Here is a 23511-nt window from a genome sequence, read left to right on the forward strand (position 1 = left end):
TTAAATTCTTTAAGATTCTTTAAGAATTTAAGATTCTTACATTATTTCTTCTTCAGAGACACTAGGTTATCTTGCTTTCTTTGAATGAAATTATTGAAGACACTTACTGGAGCAAAAAAGAAAAACAAAACAAAAATAAAAAGCAAAGGAAGGATCCATGAAATTTTAAGGAAATGTGGATTAATTGCAAAATATGGATAATACAAAACACAGTACAATTAGATGACAAAAAAAAAACTAAAAACTCAGTAACAGCATAAAATCAAAACTTCTCTAAGTTCCAGTTTTTTCATCTCTAAAATGAGATAATATTCCCTAGGGGATTTTCAAGGATGAAATGAAGTCATACATATATAGCCACATAAGCTTGGCTGATCCTATTAATATTTGTTTATGGTGATATGGAACACTGTAGATATATGTCAATTGACTCACTCTTACCAAATTCTATACTTGGTGGAGAAAGCTTTTATAATCAAAAGAGAATGAAATGCCATGGGAATTGGGATTCCCTAAGGATTGAAGGGCTTCCAAAGGGAGTCAGACCACCAGTGTGGACAAAGTGCTGACATTTACTGCCATCTGTTGGGTGATGAGCAAACTGTCCCACTCTTTAAAACACACAGAAATACGCCTCTGAAAGATTTCTTCCTCAATTCAAAAGGCATCCTTAGCTCATCACTGTTTGCATCTGCTATGAAATAAATATCAGCCCCACTCCTAGAGGGACAAGACCAGTCGCTGTTTCAGTAAAGAGCGTAAGTTAAGTTGCAACCCTAAACAGCCACACCTGCAGGCTGCAAAAGAAAAAATAAATTCCAGGGGCTGCTATAAGCTCAGCTACATTTGCCACTACAAAGCACATACCCAAGGCTCAATTCAATATCCCAAAGGTTGGGACCCATGTGGTCATGCCCTGGGCTCTTTCAAGGCACTGCCTCTAGACCAGACAATGCTATTGGCTTCCTGACTACCAAACCAATAATTACAAAAGACCTCTCCATTATGTACAACCCAGACCAAAGTTAAAGAAAATAACAAGAAGTGCTTTGGGGGGTGGGGGGAAAGGTAGCTTGAATGATCTTTTTTTTACATAGAAATGAGATTTTGAATAATTCTTCAAATCCAAAACCACTAGGCGATGGTATATACCAAGAGAATGGTACGCATGCTTTCAATCTCTCAATAACTTCCATGGAGAGGTAAGGGGTCAGGCAGGTAATATGAGAAAAGTAGTCTCAGAACAGACTGTGCCCAACCTGAAAGGCATATGCCCTATCTCAAGAGATGGCCATTCCTCAGCCCCAGTTAACCCCTGCCCTGCTGGACTAAGAGGTATGGCCTAGTAACTACAGGCATGGATCCCAGAGCCAGGATGCTTGGTTTGAAGGCCTAGCTTTGCCACTCACTGGCTGTAAAATCTTGGGCAATTCACCTACTCTTTCTGTGCCTCAGTTTCTATACCTGTAAAATGAGGCTAAGAGTCACTCCTGCTGCATCATATTGTTGTGGGGATTAAATAAATTGATACACATTAAACTGTTTAAAGCCAACTGGGATATAATCACTCAATAAATGGTACCAAGATAAAAGGGAAGGTTCTTTGTCATCAGATCTCCCAATTTTTAAGAGAAGCCAGAATCAGGATTTTTTTTAAGGTAAAAGTATAGGTGAACAATTAAAACATGTTCAAAATCCTCTGTGAGCCTATAAGAATATACCCATGGGCCACATACAGTCCACAGGCACCCAGTACCTCATGTCCAGTGCTGGGAAAAAGGCAAAGCGGGAGGCAGACAGGTCTCAGATTCACTTCCAACTTCGTCACCAGCTCTGTGATCCTGACAGCACAGTGGCTGGGAACTTGGGATGGCAGAACCACATGACAGAAAGTCCTGTGCCAGATTACAAACAGCAAGTGACAGATGGCCCTCCTGACCAAACGTAAGAGAAGAAAGTACTCTCAGTGATTTAAGTGAAGCCTCTAATATAGAGGGGGGCATGGGGACAGCATCTCCCTCCTTGACCCCAAACATCATTCAAGGTCTTTAACATTGCCATCATCTATCCTAGAGACCAGGATTGACACAGATCAAGTCTAGCCATCAAATCGAGTTCATTCCCTTCATTCCATTTTCAAAGGACAATTCTTGCTCAGTGAGTCCATACTCTAAAGCAACTGTCGAGATTGCCAAAAACACCAAACAGCAGTTCAGCCAACAGTGGTCATATCTGTTTATCTAAGTGAGACATTAAATACATGAATGAAAAATAAATAAATATCAACATCATTGAGAAACAATACTTTTTAAAAGAAAAACCAAAGCACTAAGAAAATGGGTCTTCTTTTTAAAATTTTAAAGATCTTCCTTTCATTCTCCTTTAATACTGCGGGCCCATTGTCTTTTCTGACATCATTTAAAGCCAACCAGACAGATTTATAATGAGATGCTAGTCCTTTTCTATTCTACCGACAAATATGTGGCCCATCTGCCTCCAGTCAATGATGGAGCACTTGAAGATGGAGCAAAGAGATATTTTTAAACATTCCTTTAATTAATTCGTTCCAAGGAGTTGGCACTTGGAGAGTTGCAGGGTGAGGGGCGGGCAGAGGGAGGAGAGAGCAAGCTCATGATCGTGGTAAATAAAGAGATTTGCCATAATCTGGATTCTAAAACCCTTTCTATGAAGCATCCTGCCTGGCCCCCAACAAGCTGTTAAGGGCATGAAATCAAAAGCTGCAAGCAAGGCAGTGTCTGGTGTTTGTTAGATGTTTCTTCAGACTGCGAAGACAAGTTCTTTAAATGCAAGCAAAACTAAAATTTTATCTTCAGAATAATGCTTCTGCCTACTATTCCTAGAAGATTTAATACTATCAGTGTTTTAGTAGATTAAAATAATTGTAGCAGGCGACTGAAATGAAGAATACATTCAGCTCATGCCAAGAGGCAAGCCAGTCCAGTGGGAGAAAAATTCAATATGAGAAACAATTCAGTTTGCCTTTAAAAGGGGGGAAACCAGACATCAGGGCATTGTGTGACACAGCCATGGAGGAGGGCAGGGAGGGGAGGATTTACATTGAAATCACTCTGTGTTGAGCTTCAAATCATGAAAAAGCTTTGCAATTCTGGAACTGTAGGATTTATGGCACACTGACCCAGAAATCTCACACTTAGCTGTTAAATATATTGCTCGTTTTTTGCAGCTGAAGCATCATCGCTTAAGGACTTTTCCTTGTCTGACACATCCTTTAAAGCCAAAGCCAAAGGAGACACAAAACACCTAATTGTGTTGCATGGAAGAGGAAAAGAAGTGGCCATTGATACTGATGAACAGATTTGTCTTTTGGTTTTTAATAACATGGAGTTTCTGCCTCACAAGTTTCATCTGGATTTAGAAATTATTTCCTGAGAATTAAGCTTTCAATTATTCACAAGCGACTGTCTTAGTAAACATGAAATGGTTTTCTCATAGCTCTACTAATATCTATTTTCCCCAAGGAGGCTGATTTCTATATTATTGAAAATGAGAAATGAAAATTCCAGCCAAGCCTGAGGCATGCAACCTGCAAACCCCTCTAGACCATAAGCCCCATATCCTTCACTCACTTTCCAATAAGTCCACGCTGTAGGCTCTTCCTCCTGCTGACCTCAAATTCATTCCCAAGGGGAGAAGCGAGAGGACAATGGTTATGGTTTGCTTTTATTTGCTTGAAATAATAAATTCAAGGGGTCTCCCTTGCCAGAGTTTTTCCACTGTCAGCAGTTTTCTGTTTCCCTTGCTCTTTAAGTCAAACTGAAGCCCAAGCCCTCATGGCTGGCTTTCGCCCTGACCCCTTGGCTCCTGGGAGCTGATCAGAAGACAGATTGCCGTGGGTCTCTGACATACAGAGTGACTTAGCCACCCCCAACCTCCAAGAAGATATTTCTAAAATGCCTGCCTCTTCAGCATCTGGACACTCCACTGTGACCCAGTCAGTAATGAACACTAGCCTGGCTGCCACCAACTACTTATAATCTCTTTCCAATTTGGGTCAGGGACCTAAAAGCCATCTCCGTAATTCTAGCCATGACAGGAGACTCAGAAAAAAAGAATGCTCAACTATTAAATTAGACCTTGCTTTGCAGGAAAATACCTCTCAGAGCCTGGGAACTACCAAAGAGTCCACTATTGATTTTTATAGAAACTGGATGCTAATAATCTCAATTCCAAATAATCAAAGCCCTCAAAAAACCAGACTGTGGTGGCATATGCTCTGTACAGGCAAAGATCAATGCACAGGTTACAAAGAGAATATCCTAAAAGGCAATTTGCAGGATAGGTATGCCAAAAGTTTGAGAGAAAGCCAGTAATCTGCACCAGCCATGCCCAGCACACATCATTTTCAGATGATAACCCCAAAGCTTTGCCAAGTCTTGGAATCTTTCTGAAAATATGGTATTCCCTATATATAATTTTATCCTTAAAGTCTATTTTTGTTGGACTGCCTACTTCACAGAGTTACTGGAAGAATCAAATGTGATGAGGTACACGAATGAGCTTTGAAAGTGAAGTGTTAAACAAACATAAGATGTCATTATTGCTTCTAATAATTCTTTAGAAATTGGTAATTAACATGTTCTGTGGCTGATAATTACATCACCAAATAAATGTGAACCAGAATGGTCAGTTTCCCATATTATCCTATTCCCCAAACATTCTGGATCAAACAGAGTTGAACTGAAAACATATAAATTGAAAGCATATAACTATATTGCTATTTTTGCTTCCTTCTCAGTAATGTATGTTTCAAGGAAACAATTTCAATATTGTTAGAGGGCAAAAGCTAACAAAGGAGACAGCCTGAGGAGTCTTAGTAAATTTTTCTTTACAAGGCACATTAACCAAAGATGTTAGAAGTTGCAAGAGATCTCATGAGTCCACGTGAACAATTTACTAATAAAAATCCTTGACTGGATGGAGCTAGACTTCTAAAAGGCAAATCCCAGACTATTTCTGTATCCCCCCAACTCGGAGTTCCTCACATGTGAGTTCCACTCAACAAGTGCTCAGTAAATGCTCCTGGAAGAAAAGAAGAGAAGAAGAAAGGAAAGACCAGGGCTTCTGAGAATGTCACCTGCTCATCAGTTACTGCTGTTAAATAATAATGGGTCATAGATCCTATATTTGTTTCCCAGCCGTTCAACTTTTTTCAATTCTTTCATCTCTTAAATATAAGTTCCTCTGATGAATCTTTTCTTAACCATAAACAGTGCAGAAAGATGGGATTAATTGGATGGGAATCTTTCTAAAATGCTGAAAATCACTTTGGCTCTACATTGAATGTCACATCATTTGACAGCTTTCATTTAGGACAAAGGTGAAATAAACATACTTAGTTTGGGGTTGTTGTCGTAACCTCTCCTCTATCTGGCCATCAAAATAGGGAGTGAGCTGGATGCAGGATTTGGAAGACTAATATCATCCATCTTTTTCACAGATGTTTTCCACCCTAGCTTTTACAAGCAAGGATAAGTCTAGAAGGTCCATGAAGGCAACCAGAAATTCTTTCATATCTTTTCTAATATAAAAGCCTTTTTAACTAAACATGGTAAGACACTGATCTTGATCCATATGGGCTCCTAGTATCTATTTCTAGAGATCTGTTTTAGCACAAGGTACCACCCTCCTTGTACACAGGTGTCTTCCTGAAACATCTTTTTGGAGAAATAATAATCAAAAAAGTCTAAACTGCAAAATAGGGCAAAGGGAGAGACAAAATTTCATGCAATGACAAGATGCCAGATGCCTTTGGAAGGATTCTGGGGGACAGAAAATGAATGAATTCCTTCTCCTGGACACAGAGACAGTTTTAGAAATATTTTCCTTCTATTGGAGATTGCAGTCTAGAGATCTGGCTTTGGATACCAGCTCTTCAGCCTGTTTAGAGATCCACTCCCCTAAAACAAGCCTGTGGAGTTGGTAAAATTTCTTAGGAGAAACTGGAAAATGCCAACACCACCACTTGAGCCCAGAGAAGCCCCTGATATGCTTTTCACATAACATGGATTTTGTGATCGCTTGCAAGTGAGTAACTGCAATTTTGGGAATTAACCAAAGGGCTGAGCTGCCCATTCTTTTCATTGCCACTCAGGTTCTACGAAGCCCAAAAAGTTTTCTGGGAGATACTGGTCCAAGGACTCTGTTTGTGGACCTTTCCTTTGATGTGTGAGTATTCAAAGAATCCTTTTGCCCCCTGCAGCCCCTTCTGTCTCTTGCTAAAGACAATTGTCTTTAGTTATCACTGCGAGGGAGCTTTCCCCATGCCAACTGGAATCTTAGGAGGCAGGACACGACTCCAGATCCTCGGGCTGAATAGGGAAGCCAATGCTATCCCTGCCCGCTGGAGTCTGGCGACTCCTGCCCTTGTCCCAAACCACACGTTTTCCCGCCTCCCGGGAAGCACCCAAATCTCTTCCACCCTTCCTTAGAGCTAGCCAGGGAGATTCCGCCTTCCAGGGACAAGGACCGATCGGAGCGGGCCCAGCATCTCCATGGAGACTCTGCAAACCTGGCGTTCAAGGCCGCGCGCGCTGGTCCTTGCCCCGCCCCAGGGCCCGGTCTTGGCTCATTCATTCCGGGCCGGCACCACCTGCAAGCCCGCCTCGGGCCTGGGGCGCCGCGCTCCAGGCGCTGCTACCCCGGTGTCTGCTCACACTATGCCCAATCCCCTATTGTTTTGAAATCCCAAAAGTAACCTCAAGAGGATTTCTTCCTCACACTCTCAGGCCCCCAGCGCACCTTACCCTTTTTATCAAAATAAAACAACCCTCCATCTCTCGCATTTTCAAAGGATTAAGCAGCAATCTCCAGGAAAGAAAATCAATCCCCTCCCCACCATCCCATCCCCAGCCAAGCTACGGCTCCGCCACCACCTCCGAGGCCCGCCGCCGACGCCTCTCTATCCGCATCCCGGATAGGGGCGCCACCACCCCGCGCGTGACCCCGCTTTCCCGCGGGTACAGATAAAAATCCCCTCACCCTTCCGTAGATGCCATGGTCTGGGGAACGCCCCCTCCTCTTCAGCACTATCCGGCAGCTGTGGGCGAGGGAGAAAGCGGACGCCGGGGTGAGCGCGAAGTGCGGCCGGGAGCGGTATTTAAGAGGAGCCTCTGCCCGCCCTTCCACCCGCCTCCGGGGTAAGCCCTTTAGCGCCTCAACGGGCGCAGGAGGCTCCTGCGGGCGCTAATCCGCGTCCCGGCTCTCCACGGCGCGCGACCCGCGCTCCCCTCCGCCCGCGGGGATGGCGCTTGGCGGGGAGCTCCGGGGGCTCCGAGGGTGGCTTCCCCGAGAAAGCGATGCGCCCAGGGCTGGAGGAGGGCGCACGCCGGCGATGCGCCCCTGCAGCCGCTGCCACCTGTGCTTTGCTGCGGGGCTCGCGGGCGCGGCGAGTGGCGGGAGCAGAGAGTGGTGGCAGAGGACGGTGAGCGTGCGTGCGCGTGTGCGGGTGTGTGCGCGCCGGGGGAGGCGGTGGAGGCCGCTGCGCCCTGGCTCGGCGCCGGCCGGGGAGGGATTGCAAGGTTTAGCCCCGCCGGAGCTGGGGATTTGCAGGCGATCCCTCTCTATTTTCGTCGAGAGCTGACATCACCCGCGCCGCCGCCTCGGGCAACTCCTTTAACCGCCGCCCCCCGCCCCCATCTCCAGTCGCGGTCCCTCCTCTGCCATCCCTCCCCCCAGCCTCTCGCCATAAATTAGCCAAATAAGAAAAGAGGCCCCGCCGCTCGTCCGGGAAGGCTTGGGCAGCCGGTGGCAGGAGCCCAGGATCTAAGGAGTAGCTATTGTTTCCCCTGAAGCCCGCGTGGCCCCGGGTCACCCCGTGCGGGGTGAAGCGCAGGCGACGGCGCGGAGACCCGGGATGCCCCTCCGTCTCCGCCTCCCTGGAGCAGCCCCTGGCGCTCCCTCCTCACTCCCCGGAGCACCCGCTTCAGCTCACACTCACCCCCAAACTCACAGGCGGGCACACCCACCCCATCCTCCCACGTCTGGGGGTCCCAGGTCCAGCGGAGTCGAGCGGCTGAAACACGCGGGTGGTGCAGCCTAAACGCGGCCCAGCTGCGCTCCCTCCCCCGCCGAAGCGCGAATAAATCTCTGGCCTTCAATTATTCAGCGAGATTAATATTAATGCAGCTCCCTGGGGGCGGCGGGCGGGGTGCAGGGGAGGCCGGGATTTTTTTTTTTTTTTTTTTTTTTTTAGGCCGAGAGAGGTCGGCCTCGTGGGTGCCGGCTGAGAAGGCGCGGAGAGTTGGCCGAGGGGTGAGTGGCGGGGGACGGTTCTCCACCCACTCGGCGCTGCTCGCCGCCTGCTTCCGTGTCCCGGGGGCGGCGCACAGAGACAGATGGGCTTGTGCAAGGGAGAGTTCGAGCCTTCCGGACGCCTTTGCATAAAAATGACGAGACCTGTGCAGCTTTGATTATCTCTGGAATACTGCAGGAACCTAGGGTCCCACTACTTGCCGACCCTGTGAGCGCAGAGCAGGCAAAGCCTCACTTTCCTCGTCTAGGCAATGGAACCCAAAAGAACTCACTTAGAGGGCCACAGGAGAATTAAACAGACTCTCTTTTTCCCCGGGGTAGACGATCTTCGGATTTGCGCTGTGCTGGACCTTGTTAGACGATGGAACGCGACCGGCCACGTGCAAACTCTCTGAGCAGGTCCCGGGGATGGTGCCAGAGGAGCCGGAGTCCCAGCAGGACCGATTGGTAGTTAAATGCCAGGCGCTGATATCCGAAGGCTTGAGTTCTTCACCACCTTCTAGCTGAGTAACCTGAGGCAAATTCCTCCATCTCTCTCTTCATCCCACCTGTAAAATGGGACTATCTTCTCCCACTTCTCTGTGCTAAGAGAACTAAATGAAATGGAGAGGATATGTAAAACTCCTAAAGTGGCGTCTGGCACCCAGTAAACCCTCCAAAAATATTCAGTGCATTCTCAGAGTTTATTGGACAAAATATCCAAGTATGAATAGACAGATGAGAAAAATAACAAGAAAAAGAGGGGAAAACACATTAATAAAATTTAAAAAATAAATCTCTGCTTACCTCCTTCCTTTACTCTCCTTTCCAAAATCTGAATCCAAACGTCATCCTCCATCCATGCCTTTCTCCATCTCTCCCCTCCCCTCTTCTCTCTCAATCCTGTCTGCACCATTAGAATAATCATGTCTGTACCTTATTCATCCTAGGTTCCTTCAGAACCACTCTAACTTTCCATTTTCTTTATTTTTTAAAAAAAATGCCATAAGCATCTCTTCGTCTTAGGGCATTTGAATTTGGGTACTCTCCTCTTCCGAAAAATTAGTTATTGTTTAACCTGGTAAATGTGTTTAAAAATAATTTGTAGATGAAGAGCTACCTTCTTTCACTTTGCTATTATGTTTGACACTCTCCTCTTAAGCCCCATCAAGGGTAAGTGTGTGACTTTGTATCTGAAGTTGTCACATATACAAACTTTACAGTCTAATTGTCTAACTTTACAAGTTAGGGTTTTTTATTTCCCTTTCTGCTGAGGTGGCAACTGGAAAAGAAGCCATCGCAATCTGTCCCAGACCTAGATATTAATAATCGCAGGAGCACTACTCTGCTATTAGCACCCCCCTTAACATGAGCATGAATGAAATACTCCATCACAATCCCTCAATCTCTGCACACAGGCTTCAGGGGCTGAGCTGTGCCATTCATTCACGCTCACTGCCAAGAGCAAGGTACCTGGTGGTACATAAATACAAGGTAAAAGGAAACAGAAAAAGGGATGGAGTTGTTTTCACTCTTTTAAACATTCAATTTAAAAACTCTTCATTATGTTTTCAATGCTCAGGACATGAGAGAATCCAGGTGAATCATCCAGCATGGCCGAATTAGATGGAGTCATCATTCCAGTTTCCCACTTTCTCTGTAAGCCCTGACATCCCGTTCTACGCTTGAGAAACATTTGCATTCAGCTGCCCTGGAAGACCAGGTCTATTAAGTCACATGGACTATGCCACAGATAATTCTGGCTAACAAATATTAGCTAGAAGAAACTGGTTCTCTTTCTTTGTGCCAGAGGGCTTTTGCCAATATTCACACCAATTATTTTTTAACAAACTGGAGCAGTTATTTTCAACACTGGGTGCCCATTAAAATGGTCTGAGAGAGCCTTTTAGAAAATAGTAATACTCAGGCCACCTTTCAGAGATTTCTGGTCCATGCATCTTGGGGGTTAGGCGGGGGCTGACTTGGGCATTTTTAAAGGACTTCCCCAGGTGATTGAGTCCACTGCGCAGCCAGAGTTGGGAAGTGCTGGACTAGAAGTGGTTCAACAACATAGAGAAGGGTCTGGAAACAGGGCCCCAAGAAGTAGTTGGAGCATGGTACATTTAGCCTTCAGAAAGAAATTGCTAGAATACAGGGCTGATCCTCTTGCCTTTAAATACAGGGAATAAAAAACTTTCCAGGCAAACAAACACTTGTATGTTATTCTAGGTAACCAATGTGAGCAGCTACAAAAACATAGAGTTTTCTTCTTATGTTGTGCACTCACAGAGCATTAGGGGTTAGCTACTGTAAAACCATGCGACCATGCCGAATAAAAACTCAGCTCTGGGTCAGACAATCCTGCCTTAAATACTATCCCCGCCAAGTATTAGACTCTGTGTTACCTTATTCTGGGCACAGGATCTTAGCTTCCTCATCCCCAAACTGGAGAAGATAATAATGATCATCATCAGGGTTGTTGTGATGATTAAATAGAATATGTGGGAAATGCTTACATCTTTTTCATGCTCAATAGAGAACCATCCTAGACACATGGGAACAGCAGCATTCACCCAGTGTAATTTACAGCTGAGCTGTCTTGAGAACCTAGCCTCCCTACCTACCGTGTGACCCCAGGGTCTCCTTTTAATCTGCACAGCAAACTACAAGTCTCTTAGCCGGCAATAAGTTGACAGAACCTTGGAAGAAGAACAGAACAAGGCCAACCCCTCAAGCTGCAGGAACACTTTGGAATTGCTGGCATCTCTCAGTCTCCTCTAGGGACCCCATAGTCATGGCAAAAGCAGAAGACTGACATTTACATATAGATTTACCTTTCTTAAGTCTAGTTGATGGGTTCTCGAACGTCAATATCAATAAGAACTACTCTGCAGGACTGGATACAAGAAAATCAACTGTACCATATTCTGATAGGTGATGTAAGGGACTTTTAAAAATGAATTTTGATTATAAGGGTTTTTTTCTTTTTTGCCTTATTGATTCTTGACTGAAAACTTAACCCAAGTTCCCAGAAGTGAGTTACTATAGTTGAGTTAAGGTGTGTGAGCTTATGCTCATGTTAAGGTGTGTGAGCTAGAACTTTGTGGTAGTTGTATGAGCTTAGCATTTCCTTAGTAATTCCTATATGCATAATGTACTGCACCTTATATATTGTACTTTGATTCTTAAGATGACCTTCTGCAGAAAATGTTATTAAACCACCATTTTACAGAGGAGAAAACTGAGACCAAGAGGAATTAAGGAATTTGCCCAAGGTTATACAGTCAGTGGTTGTATTTGTCGGAGTCCCAGCTTAAAAAAAAAAAGATGGCATATTTAAATTAAGTAAATTGTGATAAGTTTAATACAGGAGTCATTTAGAAGGGTGTGGGAGGGGGTAGGAAAACTCTAAGGGATAGGGCAGACTCCCTGGGCTACTAACAGTAGGGAACAATTGCCCATCCTAAGCCAAAAGGAGAGTACCAGGACCCAGAGGAGAGTTCTGCATGCAGAAGGCCACTTGACAGGAGCTGAGACTGTGGCCATAGCAGCCTGCTGGAAGGGGGTTTGGGAATAAATACCCCAATGCCCACTTTCCTCCAGTCCTTCTTTTCCTTCCAGGGCTCTATACTGGCCAAAGCCAGACGGAAGCTGGAGGGCAGGAGAGTCCACTGAAACAATTCACATGCAGTCCTTGCAGTCCAACCTCCCTGAGAAACAGAGGATGGAGAAGGGTGAAGAATGGCTGTACAGGGCTAATGGATGAAGCCAGGGTTTGAGTTTAAGCAGTCTTCCTGCAGAATCTTGCTTTTTAACCTCTCTGCTATGCAACTTGGAGTGAGGATGTTATACTTATTGGAACAGGTAGCCCCCATAACATGTGGGACCGCTCTACTGTGGGGTTTTCCAGCAGATAAATAGACTTGGTCAGACTATTTACTAGAAATCAGAAGAAGGTATATTTATACTATGGGAGAAGTCACAATATGGCCTCAAATTTTTCAGTCCTAAATGCTACAATTCTCAGCATTCTTTGGCAATTATTGTAGGAGCTTAGTTGGACCAAAGAAGAGACAAAGATTCCCTTATATTGGGCTCTTGTAAGGGATTCATCCCCTGTCTTGGCTCTCCTGCAGAATGCTTCAGATTGGTCATTGCAGCTCCACATAAGGGAGGTTGGGTGGGAGGGAACTCCTAATATAGAAAAGAAAAAAAAGAGTCCTACATTGCTTTCCCATGAAAGGCTGCTGAATAAACCATTCCCCCTCATGATGACAATAAAGGAGAAATGTTTCAATGTTCAAAGTTTATCAGAAGAAAGTAACCTAGAGAGAGAAATCACAGCCAAGTGACCCAAGGGTTAGCCACTCAAAAGTCGCTGTCATTTAGTAATGTCTGAGAAATATGAATTTGACTTTTCCCCCCAAGTGCAATTACTGTTTCATCTGCTTTGCTTTTTAAGATTATTGATGCTTTCCAAAACTTAGTAATGAGAAAACTATCCACCATCAGCTCGTTAGGTGGGGCATTCATATTTGTGGTTCTTTGCAAAGTCAGAACCACTCTGGGAACAGATTTGTCCTTACAGACTTTCCACACAGCTGTTCTTGGTAAAGTAAATCTAGGCTTTGGAGTTGAGCAGGCCTGTATTCAAATCCCAGTTTCTCCACAAGTGACATTGAGTGGGTCACCTGATCTCTTTGAGCCTAAACTCCTTCCTCTGCAAAATGGAAATAATTCTTGTAGCTTCAAAAATTATATATATAAAGCAGATATCACAGGTCCTGGCATGTAGTGTGAATACACTGTGTGAATACAATGTCCTCTGCCTCCCTAAATAACCAAGGAATTATAAGCTGTGTGTCTGGATCTGTCTTTAACACTTTGACCCAATCATTAACTATAAGACTAGATACCTTAATGTTTTTTTTAATTAAGTAAAACAGAGGACACAGTAAGGGCTCCTTCATATGACAACTAATACGAGTTTGCTAGTTTTAAAAAATATGAGCTATTTTAAGATGAATGAAAAACATGAATGAAAATTATTATATAGTGTTCCAATTTCAGAGGAAAGATACTATTCTCTGACAGTGTTAGTTCTGAAGCCAAGAGCATGAAAGAGAGAAACTGGAGAATCCTGAAACTAAATTGGAAATGAAAAGATTTCAGAAAGATAAGTGGGTTTAGAGCAATAAGTAGCAGGAGGAGAATGTTCACAGTGGCACCACCAGGACTTTGAACTAAGAATGCTAATGTGGCCACAGAAGTTATAACAGTCTTCCGAATTAGACCGACCTGGGAACCATCCATCTTGACCATGTTTGGAGCAGTGAGATTCAAATTGAGTTCATCATTCTTTCTTTCCATTTTGAGTGACCTTGAGTAAGTTACTTAACCCTCTGAGCATCAGTGGGTATAGTAGTGACCCCATCCACTGGGCTCATATGAGAACTGAATGAGGCTATGTCACATAAAGCACTTAGCACAGTTCCTGGCACACTGAGCTGTTATCATCTTTATGATGTCAGCTTCCTAGCTGCTGGCACTCTCATCACCCAAAAGATCAGTGGTAATGCTTTGGTTTCGACAACACAGTACAGCTACAGATGAGCCAGCCTGTAGCCCTGTCAGTCTGGTGGTGGTCACTGAATAGAGACGCAAGGGAATCATCCATCTTAAGGGTGTTTGGAGCTGTAAGATACAAGCTGAGTTCATTCACTCTTCTCGTTAACACACATTAGCAAAAGAGAAGTCAGGGAGTTCTATTTTTACCTCACTCTCTTAGCTGATGAGAAAAAAGATATTACTTCACAGAAATCTCAATTCAGACTGAGAGCTTTGTCTAAATATAATCCATTCTGCAGGCAGAAATCATCTCATTAGGTAGAGGGCTCGGGAAGGCTGAAACAGTGGATAGCTACGCTTACTGCCTGATGAATTCTAACGGAAAGAGTGTGAATTCATCCCATTTGTTTAGTATAGATGAAGAAAGGAGACAATGGAAAAAGATGAATTGTGAGTTCTCAGTATATCATTCCCTCCATCAGCATTTCTTCTACAAGATGACTTGAGGCTAAATGTCAGGGGTAGTGCAAATTCTTTATGCCCACCATAAAAACCATAACATTTTGAATTAGAGCAACTGTCTCTTTTTTTAGCTGCTTGATCCTGTATGAAGTGGAAATACTCTTTGAGAGTGATTACTGCTATTTTAATTTCTACCCCTAGTTTCTCTTAACCTTGGCAATGATTGCCAGTAATGCCTCCATCTTCCCCTTCCCTTTGTTCTGCTGGGACATTACAACATTCAGTAGTGACAGCCTCATGAGGAAGAAAAGAATGGAGAGATTTTTTTTATCTTTGGGGGGATTTCTTTGCTGAACAGCAGCTCACTGTGATTAAATGCTAAGTGATTTGGATAAAGGACTGAATCAAGGACCCAAGCCAGAATCTGATGACCTCAGAAAATCCAGCAATGTTATTCTTGTTCTATTTTCTCTGTTCGCTTCTTTATGAAATTCCTTGGTCATTCTGAAAAAGGCTGTGTATCACATCCCAAAAGTATTTTTCTTATAAAGTGATTTTCCTTAATAAGAGAGAGAGATAGCAACCAGGTAATTTAGTTTTAAATTGAGATTACAGATTCAGAGTTGTTGGTTTTTTTTAATCAAAGACTAAAGGACTAAATTATGCCTTTGCATAACTGCAGTGAATTGGAAGTTATCCCAGTTCACTCTGAGGTTTCATTTTATTAGTACCTGGACACAGCTTCATTTGTAACACCCTGTTCCCCTTTCAATGGAAAATAAACAACTTTTCCTGAATTGCACATATTTAAGCACTAAGAAAGATCATTCTTTCCTTCTCTCTTGTGTGGAATTACTTTTTCCTAGAAACCATAAGTTCAGGAACATAACAGTGGTTCGTTTTTCTCCAAGAATTCAGTCTTGAATGTATTCCTCACCTGAGAAAGCTATTCTCTAATTTTATCTACTGACTTTTTTTTTCTTTGTTGACAAAGCTCTCCATCAAACCTCTTCCAAGCCTCTGGATAAACACTCAGTGAATTGGAATACAAACGTGAAGTGAGCCCTAAAAAACTCAGCCATTGAGACAGTCTTCTTAAAATGCTGGGCCTCAACAGCACATCCGGGCAGAGCTCTGCCAGGGAAAGCAAGTCCTGCTGCCAAGAAAAGCAAGGAGAGACCACAACTTGCTACCAAGCTACTCCAAAATGTTCTTTCCAACAGCCCTGAAAAGATAAACTTCCCCAAGCGCTAGGGATCCAAAGTATTTCACTCAAAATTTTCATAGGATACTAAAGAAGGAGAAAAAATAAGGCAGGAGTAAAGGTATGTGTCTTACTCCTTTGGCTCATCCATTAGCTGTCAGCTTTCTTCTTTTAACTCATCTGATATCACTTAAGATAATTCTCTGTTAGAACAACATGCAGTTGTGTCAATGCAATGAGACTCAAGGTCTTCATTCATGTCCAGGTTAGGACAACATAAAAACCCAAATTCAGGCCAGGCATGGTGGCTCACGCCTGTAATCCTAGCACTTTGGGAGGCCAAGGCAGGCAGATTGCCTGAGCTCAGGAGTTTGAGACCAGCCTGGCCAATGCAGTGAAACCCCGTCTCTACTAAAATACTAAAAAAAAAAAAAAAAAAAAAAAAAAAAAAAAAAAAAGGCTGGGGCTGGGAGCAGTGGCTCACACCTGTAATCCCAGCACTTTGGGAGGCTGAGGTGGGTAGATCACCTAAGGTTGGGAGTTCACAACCAGCCTGACCAACATGGAGAAATCCCATCCCTAACTCCGTGTTTAATCTTACGTATTTTCCAAACTCTCTCCTTACTTATAATATCTTCCTTCCTTCCTGTCCATCATGCCAATGACTTGATTGAAATTCTAACTACCTGTGAATGAAAACTTAACTGTCCTACTTGAATTGCCCCTTCCTCTCAATTCCTGTTGGAGTTTACGTAAGAAAATACAGAGTGAGTTGACTACCCAGTTACTCATGAAAAGTCCATTTAGTGTATAAACCTGATCACTCCCAAGGAAAGTAAGTCTTGTTTAAATCATATAGATTTTACTTAAAGTTTGTGTACCATATGATAAAATTTATGTGATACTTAAAATTTAAGTAAAATCTGTATGATTAGGAAAGATGCTTATATACATACAGAGATGCTCCTCAGCTTACAATGGGGTTCCATCCCAATAAACTCATCCTAATTTGAAAACATCATAAGTCAATAATGCATTTAACATACTTAACCTGCTTAACATCATAGCCTAGCCTATCTTAAATGTGCTCAGAATACTTACATTAGCCTACAGGTGGACAAAATAATCTAACAGCCTATTTCATAATAAACTATTAAATAGGTATCTCATGTGCTTTATTGAACATGGTACTGAAAGTGAAAAACAATGGTTGTATTGGCACTTGAAGTACGATTGTGCTGAATGCATATTGCTTTCATACTATCATAAAGTCAAAAAGTCATAAGTCAAGCCATTATAATTGTAATATACATATATATTATATATACGTATATATTATATATATAGTCAATGCCTTCCAGCCAAAGACCACTAGAAACATACCTGTAATTGAACAAGTGGGATTTTTTTGCTCCTTGCAATGAGGTAGGATGCACATCATGGCGAACCAAGGGGTGTCTCATCAAGAGTGTGTTAGAAAGGACTTACAGGATTTGAGTTTCTGTTAAGTGATCTTAGGTTTCAAAGTGGGGCTTTGTTCTGGATTGGATGCTGTCAGGAAGTGGGAGTAATTCTATAATTGGCCATGTAATAAACCTTATCTAAAAGGAAAAAAGACTATAAAGAGCCTACCGCTGTAATTGATGAAGAAGCAGCAGTCACTCATATTAACGAGGAGAAGGGGATATTTGGCACCTTTGTAGTTTGCATAGTCACCTTGCTTTTGTCTGTTATTACAGAAGATATGAAGTGGTCTTGTTTGGGTCTTGATCCATCAAAGTCACAGAATAATTCTGACAGATATTGGCATTCTGTGAAAGTATTTATCTTCAACAAGAGAGCATCGCAGTCTCATTGGGAATGCCAGATCAACTCCTGGGCACCAAAGCCCAGCTGGTATAATGTCAGATGTCAGGGGCTACATGGATACCTAAAAAAACAAGCAATCATCACAAAAGAAATCAGAACCAAAGTACTCTGGATGAAGCAGGAGCCTTCTCTGGCACTCCCTGAAGGTGTCCTCAGTTGACAGCCACTTTTCCAGCATTAGTATTCCATAACTTGTGACTGCTTTGTTCTGTGTCAACTTAGGGAAACTGAAACTAGGTTGCAGAATTCCCTTCCCTGTAAGGTTCCAGGTTAGAGTGAACACAAGACAAATTGACATGAGATTTGGAAAGGAGAGTGAAGCAATGCCTACTTTCATGCTTTGAGATTTGTTTGAGCACATCAGACACTGTGGCAGCTCACACGTAATGTCACTATCTGTCAGCTCATCTTGTTGGGGTGAGAAAGCACCCAGGCCCACAGCTCCTCCAATGCCTGCTGGAAATCCTCCTCTGGCTTCCCTGAGTTCGGACTGGGTGAGTGTGCAGCTATGAGCAAAGGGCACCTGATTCTACTACAAGTCACTCACATCATGGAGGCTGGAGGCAGCAAGAGACAAACACAGTTTTCCATTTGTCCTTGCTTTGCTGACTTCACATCCAGCTTTCCTTCCTGACCACTGGCCTGATTGATTTTAGGTCCAACACCAGAAACAAAGGCAACAGTCTTGCACAGACTTCTCCATCAGTGGCCACAATTTTGTGTGGTTATCGTAATCCCTTATTCTATAGGACTGTTAAAAGTTCTGATTCTCTGAAAAGCCCCTGACTTATATATGCTCAAGATTTCTAGCTTTGGAGTTCTATGCTGGGAGGCAAGGGCTATGTTACAAAAAGAGATGGACAACATTCTGATAGCAGCCAGATATGGCCAAGGGACAAGCTTGTGTGTGATCCTCTTTGCCTGCCTCAAAGTCTTAGGTGAGTGTGATCGAGGGTTCATAGCCCACAAGAGCAGTGCTAAGGTAGGAAGATCTAGGGGTGGTGGCAAATGGCCATGGAGCTATTAACCAAGCAGCCTGGGATGTCATTACCAAAATTTTCAGGCCAGATTCAGCTTCTGAAGGGGCCAGAGTCATAGCTAAGATGATGTACATGTGAACCAAATCTGAGTAGGAAGGCAAGAAGAGAAAATAACACAAGTAGTAAAGAGAGCGTTAAAAAGAAGTAGAGAACGTGATATTCCAGGCGGAGGGTCAGGACACAGTCAGGAGATGGAGGCTGTGGGCACGTATGTGTGGAGTGCCTACCGAGGCAGTTGTGGAGCTGGGCCTAGCTGAAGAGCCCTGACCCTGCCAGGTATACCATGTATTATGTTCATTGCCTTACACAACATCTCACTCAATTGTCACAGCTACCACAGTAAAATCTCAAGATTTTATTATGCCAATTTACCAGATAATGAAGCTGAGGTAGAGAAGCTTAGTACTTGCCCAAAATCACTTTAGAAAAGAAGTTAAAGGACAGAAATTTGAATTCAGATCTATCTCTTTGATCCAAGTTCCATTACACCTTTTAAGATCCAAGCTTTCTAGGCTTAACAAAGAAAAACCTTTGAGTGACCTGATAAATATTTATAGAATCAAATCCTCCAGCCTCCGTCAAGGCTTCGGTTGATGACAACCTCAGGTTAAGCTGCTCACCAATTCCTGACCCACTGACACTGTGAGAGAATAAACACTTACCATTTAAGCCACTAAGTGATGGGTAATTTGTACTCAACCATTGATAACTAACACATCGCTCTTTGATTAAGCCAGGAGGGTGGGCATGGAGGGTTGAATGAAAGGAGGAGGATGTGACTTATGGAAAGCCCCAGGAAAGGCTGACAAAAAGAGAAAGTAGAAGAAATTCTCTTCTGGCTCCAGATCCAGACATGGTGGGGGAGACAGGTTGGGAAACAAATAAAATCCTCACCTCCTGTCTTGGGCTAAAGTCCTTAAGTTTTCTGTGATAGATTAAGGGAACAGGGGAGTTCCTGTTTGGGTCTACATAAGGCAAATGTCTCCCAGAATGCTCAGTAACAAGCCTGGGCTCTCAGCTGTCATGTGGTATGGAAAAGACCTAGAAGTTCCCCCAATCCCCCAAAGGAGGAAAAGGAGGTTGCAGAGAGTCTGGCTGGGCAGTTGCCAGAGAAGGTTGTCACTGTGGCCATGAGGCTGAGTGACCCAGACAAGGGTCAAACAGGAGTCACCACCAGATGCCAGGAAGACCAGTTCCAGCAAGAGATGAGGGGCTGAGTCTGCAGGAAGGAGTGCTGGGCTCCATGAAATAGAGAACATAGCACAAGTTAAACTAATTACAGACTCTAGCACTAAATGTCAGCAACAAAAAGACCCACCACACACACCCAAGAACCAGCAGGAACTCGGGGGTCCCCACTCTCATCCCAGTGCTTGAGGGAAGGTAAGCCTCCAAAGCAGCAGCCTAGTGAAGAGAAAACTGGCGAGGAGAGCAGGGGAGAAAGGATAAAAGAGTAAGTCACCCCAAAAAGAGGGTCACTGCCAAGATTACTTAAGGTGTCTGACTACACTGAATTCATGTTCTTTCCTTCACTATCCGGTGGGAGGTGAGGGTGAGGCTTGAGAGAAAAATCACAAAAGTTATAGACAACAGTGAAGCTACAGTTTCTTGGCATATCTAAACTTAGTGTGAGTAAATATGTGACTCCAATTCAGATGCTATAAAAGCATTCCATGAAGATTTATGGAGGTTCAGAGCAGGACTTTGTGTTGGATCTAGAAGACAAGAAGCAGAGGCAACCCCAAAAATCATCTAATCTCTGGTGTTTCTGTTTGTGCCTTATCGGAGGGTACCCATGTCCCTCCTCCCCTGGCCCATGACCCACCGAGCTCTGAGAGTTGGTATTAAAAAGATGGTATTGGGTTTGTCAAACACACCATTTGGGAATGATAGCCCTTGGCACTATTTTAAAGGGCTATCACCAAGCCATCAGCCCTGATACATGTAGCTCTGAGAAACAGTGTGCAGAAATAAGAGCATAGCACATTTGTTTTGTAGTTCAGAAGCCAACCCTTATTTTATTAAAATGTGTACAAGAGATGGGGAAGGAAAAGAACCAGACTGTACTGTGGCCATGTACACAAAGGCATGCACCACATCCCAGCTCTGCTGCCCTGGGCTGTCCCACAGGCAGCTCTCTAGAACTTGAGAGCCTCAAAAGGGGCCTCATGAAGCCCATATCTTCCCTGGTCAAGCTGATGGCATTTGTGTAACTGAAAGTTGGGGAAGACCACCAGGTCAGTGGAGTGGAGAGGTTTTGTATATGGTCTTCTTTGAAGAAACTTACTTCTTGCAAGCCCTGGCATCTTCCAATTGGCTGTCCTAGTAGTGGAGGCGGCATCAGCCTACCAGCAACGGAGGTCTACTCACCCTTCACTGAGTTTTGTCCCTGAAGTCAGAAGCCCTGGCACAGCCAAGTTCACAGGCTAAATCACACTTCAGGCCCACACTGCTTCACGCAATGACACACGTACAGACGGATATACAGAAACACTTCTCAAGGAGTGCATGAGCATGGTTCATTTCATATTTCTTTCAATCCAGTCTTTAAAAGGCAGCACCTTGGTGAAGGCAGTGGAGAGCCTGTGGCTGCATGTTTTATCATAGCTCCAGCTGACCAGTCCCATCAGATGCCAGCGTGGCTCAGGAGATGCTCGTCCCGGGAAGGACACAGCCGCGATGCCTCCTGTCTCTGCAGTGCAGATATCAGAAGGGGCAGTGGGGTCCCAGCTGGCACAGAACATGTTATCAGTGACACTCACTGGGATGCCATGGTCCTCATGCTGCTCCTCACACAGCAGCGAGTCCACCACGCTGACCAGCCCAGAGCGCAGTGTGTCGTTCTTGAAGCCAGGGCTCCTCACGTCTGCCAGGACATTCCAGCCAGCCACAGTGATGTGGGACTCCTGGAAGGAAGTGCTGAGATCCCGACTGGCAGCGAGGCAGATGGGCTGGACTCGGGTGCTGATACGGGCCTTGTCTAGGAGCTTCAGGATGGCGATGTCAGCATCAAGCAGGATGGGGTCATAGTTGGGATGCAGAATGATAGCAGAAATCTACAAATGCAAGGAACGGGCAGCAATGGTGAGGAGCCAGCTCCACAGTGGATAAGAACAGGCAAGGCTTGGAGCTAAATTTTTGGGAGAAAATGTCTAAGAGGCAGCTACAATTATTTGGAGATACTTCACTCAAGAAATCATGGAAAACAACTACTCTACTTCCAGAATTGCAAACTAAAGTGCTTTCTAGGGCCTGGAAGGTGGGATTAAATAAGTGAAGTGGACAGTTGAGGCTGCATGCCCATCTAAGGTGGGCAGTGGCCACATCACTGCAGTCAGCCACTCCATGCTGAAATGGGACCAGCATTCTAGTTTTGCCAGAAAATGAATTCCAAATCTTTATCTGAAATATCTTGATGTTAAACAAACAATGCTTGCAAATAAATAAATGATTAAAAATATGTGTCAGCACCATCAAGGCACAAATCCTCACAGGCTAAGTTTTCAACCTCTGGTCCACTGTAAACATTTCATTTACATTCAAGCCAGTAAACAAAGCTATGCTCAGAATATTGCACAAGACTTTTCCACAAAGTCTTCCCTGATTTTCCCAGTCCTTGCTGGTCATGCCTTTTGATGGGAACCTGTAGGAGCACACATCTTGTAAAATGTTTATGTATATGTTCTATTACCTCAATCTCCTTTGAGTATATTGCCCTGGGGCTTCTCTTGTGTCACATTGATTATGATATATTGGTCTATCTCTCCCACTCAACTGTGGACTTTTCAGAGAAAATAAAACGTGCTCTATTCTTTTCTGTGTCTACTTACAGTGAAAGGCACATTATGGGGGCTTAACAATAGATGGACAGGTAGGTGGATAGATGGAGAGATGGATGGATGGATGGATGGATGGATGGATGGATGGATGGATAGGTGGATGGATGGATCGATGGCTGGATGGATGGATAGATGGAGGGATGGAGGGATGGAGGGATGGATGGATGGGTGGATGGATGGATGGATGAGGGGGTGGATAGATGGAGGGATGGATGAAAAGATAGATGGATAGACAGATGGGTGGGGGAATAAAAGAGAGGGAGGGAGTCAGGGAAAGACAGACATATATTGTAAATTTGTTAGGAGTATATCTAGGGTAAAACATCTCTGTCTACCTATGACAGTGCCCAAATGTAATAGGTGATTAACCTTTTTTTATTCAAAAAATATTTATTGATAATCTACTTTGAGCCAGGCACTGTGCCACACTGTGAGGGTACAATGACAAATCACAACATTCATGGAGCTAATGGTTTCAGGCAGAGCCAGCCATTAAACAAATAATTTCACTAATTTTTAATTTGTTAATTTATGACATATGCTACCAGGTAACATGTGCTACTAGGAGAAGTACATTTTACTCTTAGGTGATTAACTTTTGATGACCACAGTGATAGATGCCTTTGCCTCTATCTTATTTAAAAAATAATCAAGGTGGAAAAAAGACTCCACAGCCTTTCTAGGTACCCCCATCTAGTATCTCAATATGAAATATTGAACGCTGCTATATGCGAGGCTCTGGGCTGGCTGCTGACATGCTAAGGGGACAGGGCTTGGCATAATCACTGCTCTCCCGTGCTTGGAGTTTTTTTGAGCCAGAGCCCCAGCTTCCAAGTGCAAGCCCTCTCTTACCCGTAGGCTCTGGATGGTCTTCTCATCCCGGTCATCATCCCGGTAGAATTTCCCCAAAACAACTTTCAGGTCTGCTGTTTTGATCATGGTGACCTTCCCCAGGTCAGTAACACAGTGGGCAGCCACCACCACAGTGCGCTCATTCACCAGGGCACCGCTGCAGACTAGGAACCACGCTCCCTTGTGTAGGCTGCCATCATGCACCCCGCTGGTCCTCCTGTAGATGGCCGCCTGCCATGGCCAGCGCAACCCTTGGGTCTTTGGAGCAGTGACGTTCTCAATTTTCCCGCAGACTATGGAGAAAGTACCAGCTTAGTAAGATAAACTCAGACTTTGCCATCCAAAGGAGAATGTGTCACTTAACCAGAGAGCACAAATCTGGAAAGGTGAACTCTATGGGCATGAT

At 44.0% G+C, this 23511-nt stretch overlaps 2 protein-coding genes across 5 annotated transcripts in view; both read right to left on the reverse strand.

Moving 5' to 3' along the window:
- The window catches only part of SLC1A2 (solute carrier family 1 member 2), a 168404-nt gene extending 160392 nt beyond the window's left edge, over nt 1-8012 (reverse strand). For 2 of the 3 annotated variants that reach the window (XM_063608395.1, XM_003830368.5), the window contains exon 1: nt 7021-7160. In XM_063608395.1, coding sequence (XP_063464465.1) covers nt 7021-7037 — 17 coding nt within the window. In that variant the 5' untranslated portion in view covers nt 7038-7160. Of the gene's footprint in view, nt 1-7020; nt 7161-7990 lie in introns of those variants that run through there. The other variant, XM_063608391.1, reaches the window with a different exon arrangement.
- Nucleotides 8013-20400: 12388 nt separating this feature from the next.
- The window catches only part of PAMR1 (peptidase domain containing associated with muscle regeneration 1), a 94088-nt gene continuing 90977 nt past the window's right edge, over nt 20401-23511 (reverse strand). For both annotated transcript variants that reach the window (XM_003830365.6, XM_003830366.6), the window contains 2 exons: nt 23106-23398; nt 20401-21470 (listed from right to left, as the gene is read on the reverse strand). In XM_003830365.6, coding sequence (XP_003830413.1) covers nt 20934-21470; nt 23106-23398 — 830 coding nt within the window. In that variant the 3' untranslated portion in view covers nt 20401-20933. The remainder of the gene's footprint in view (nt 21471-23105; nt 23399-23511) is intronic.

The sequence above is a fragment of the Pan paniscus genome, chromosome 9, assembly GCF_029289425.2.
Source record: "Pan paniscus chromosome 9, NHGRI_mPanPan1-v2.0_pri, whole genome shotgun sequence".
NCBI classification, from domain to species: domain Eukaryota; kingdom Metazoa; phylum Chordata; class Mammalia; order Primates; family Hominidae; genus Pan; species Pan paniscus.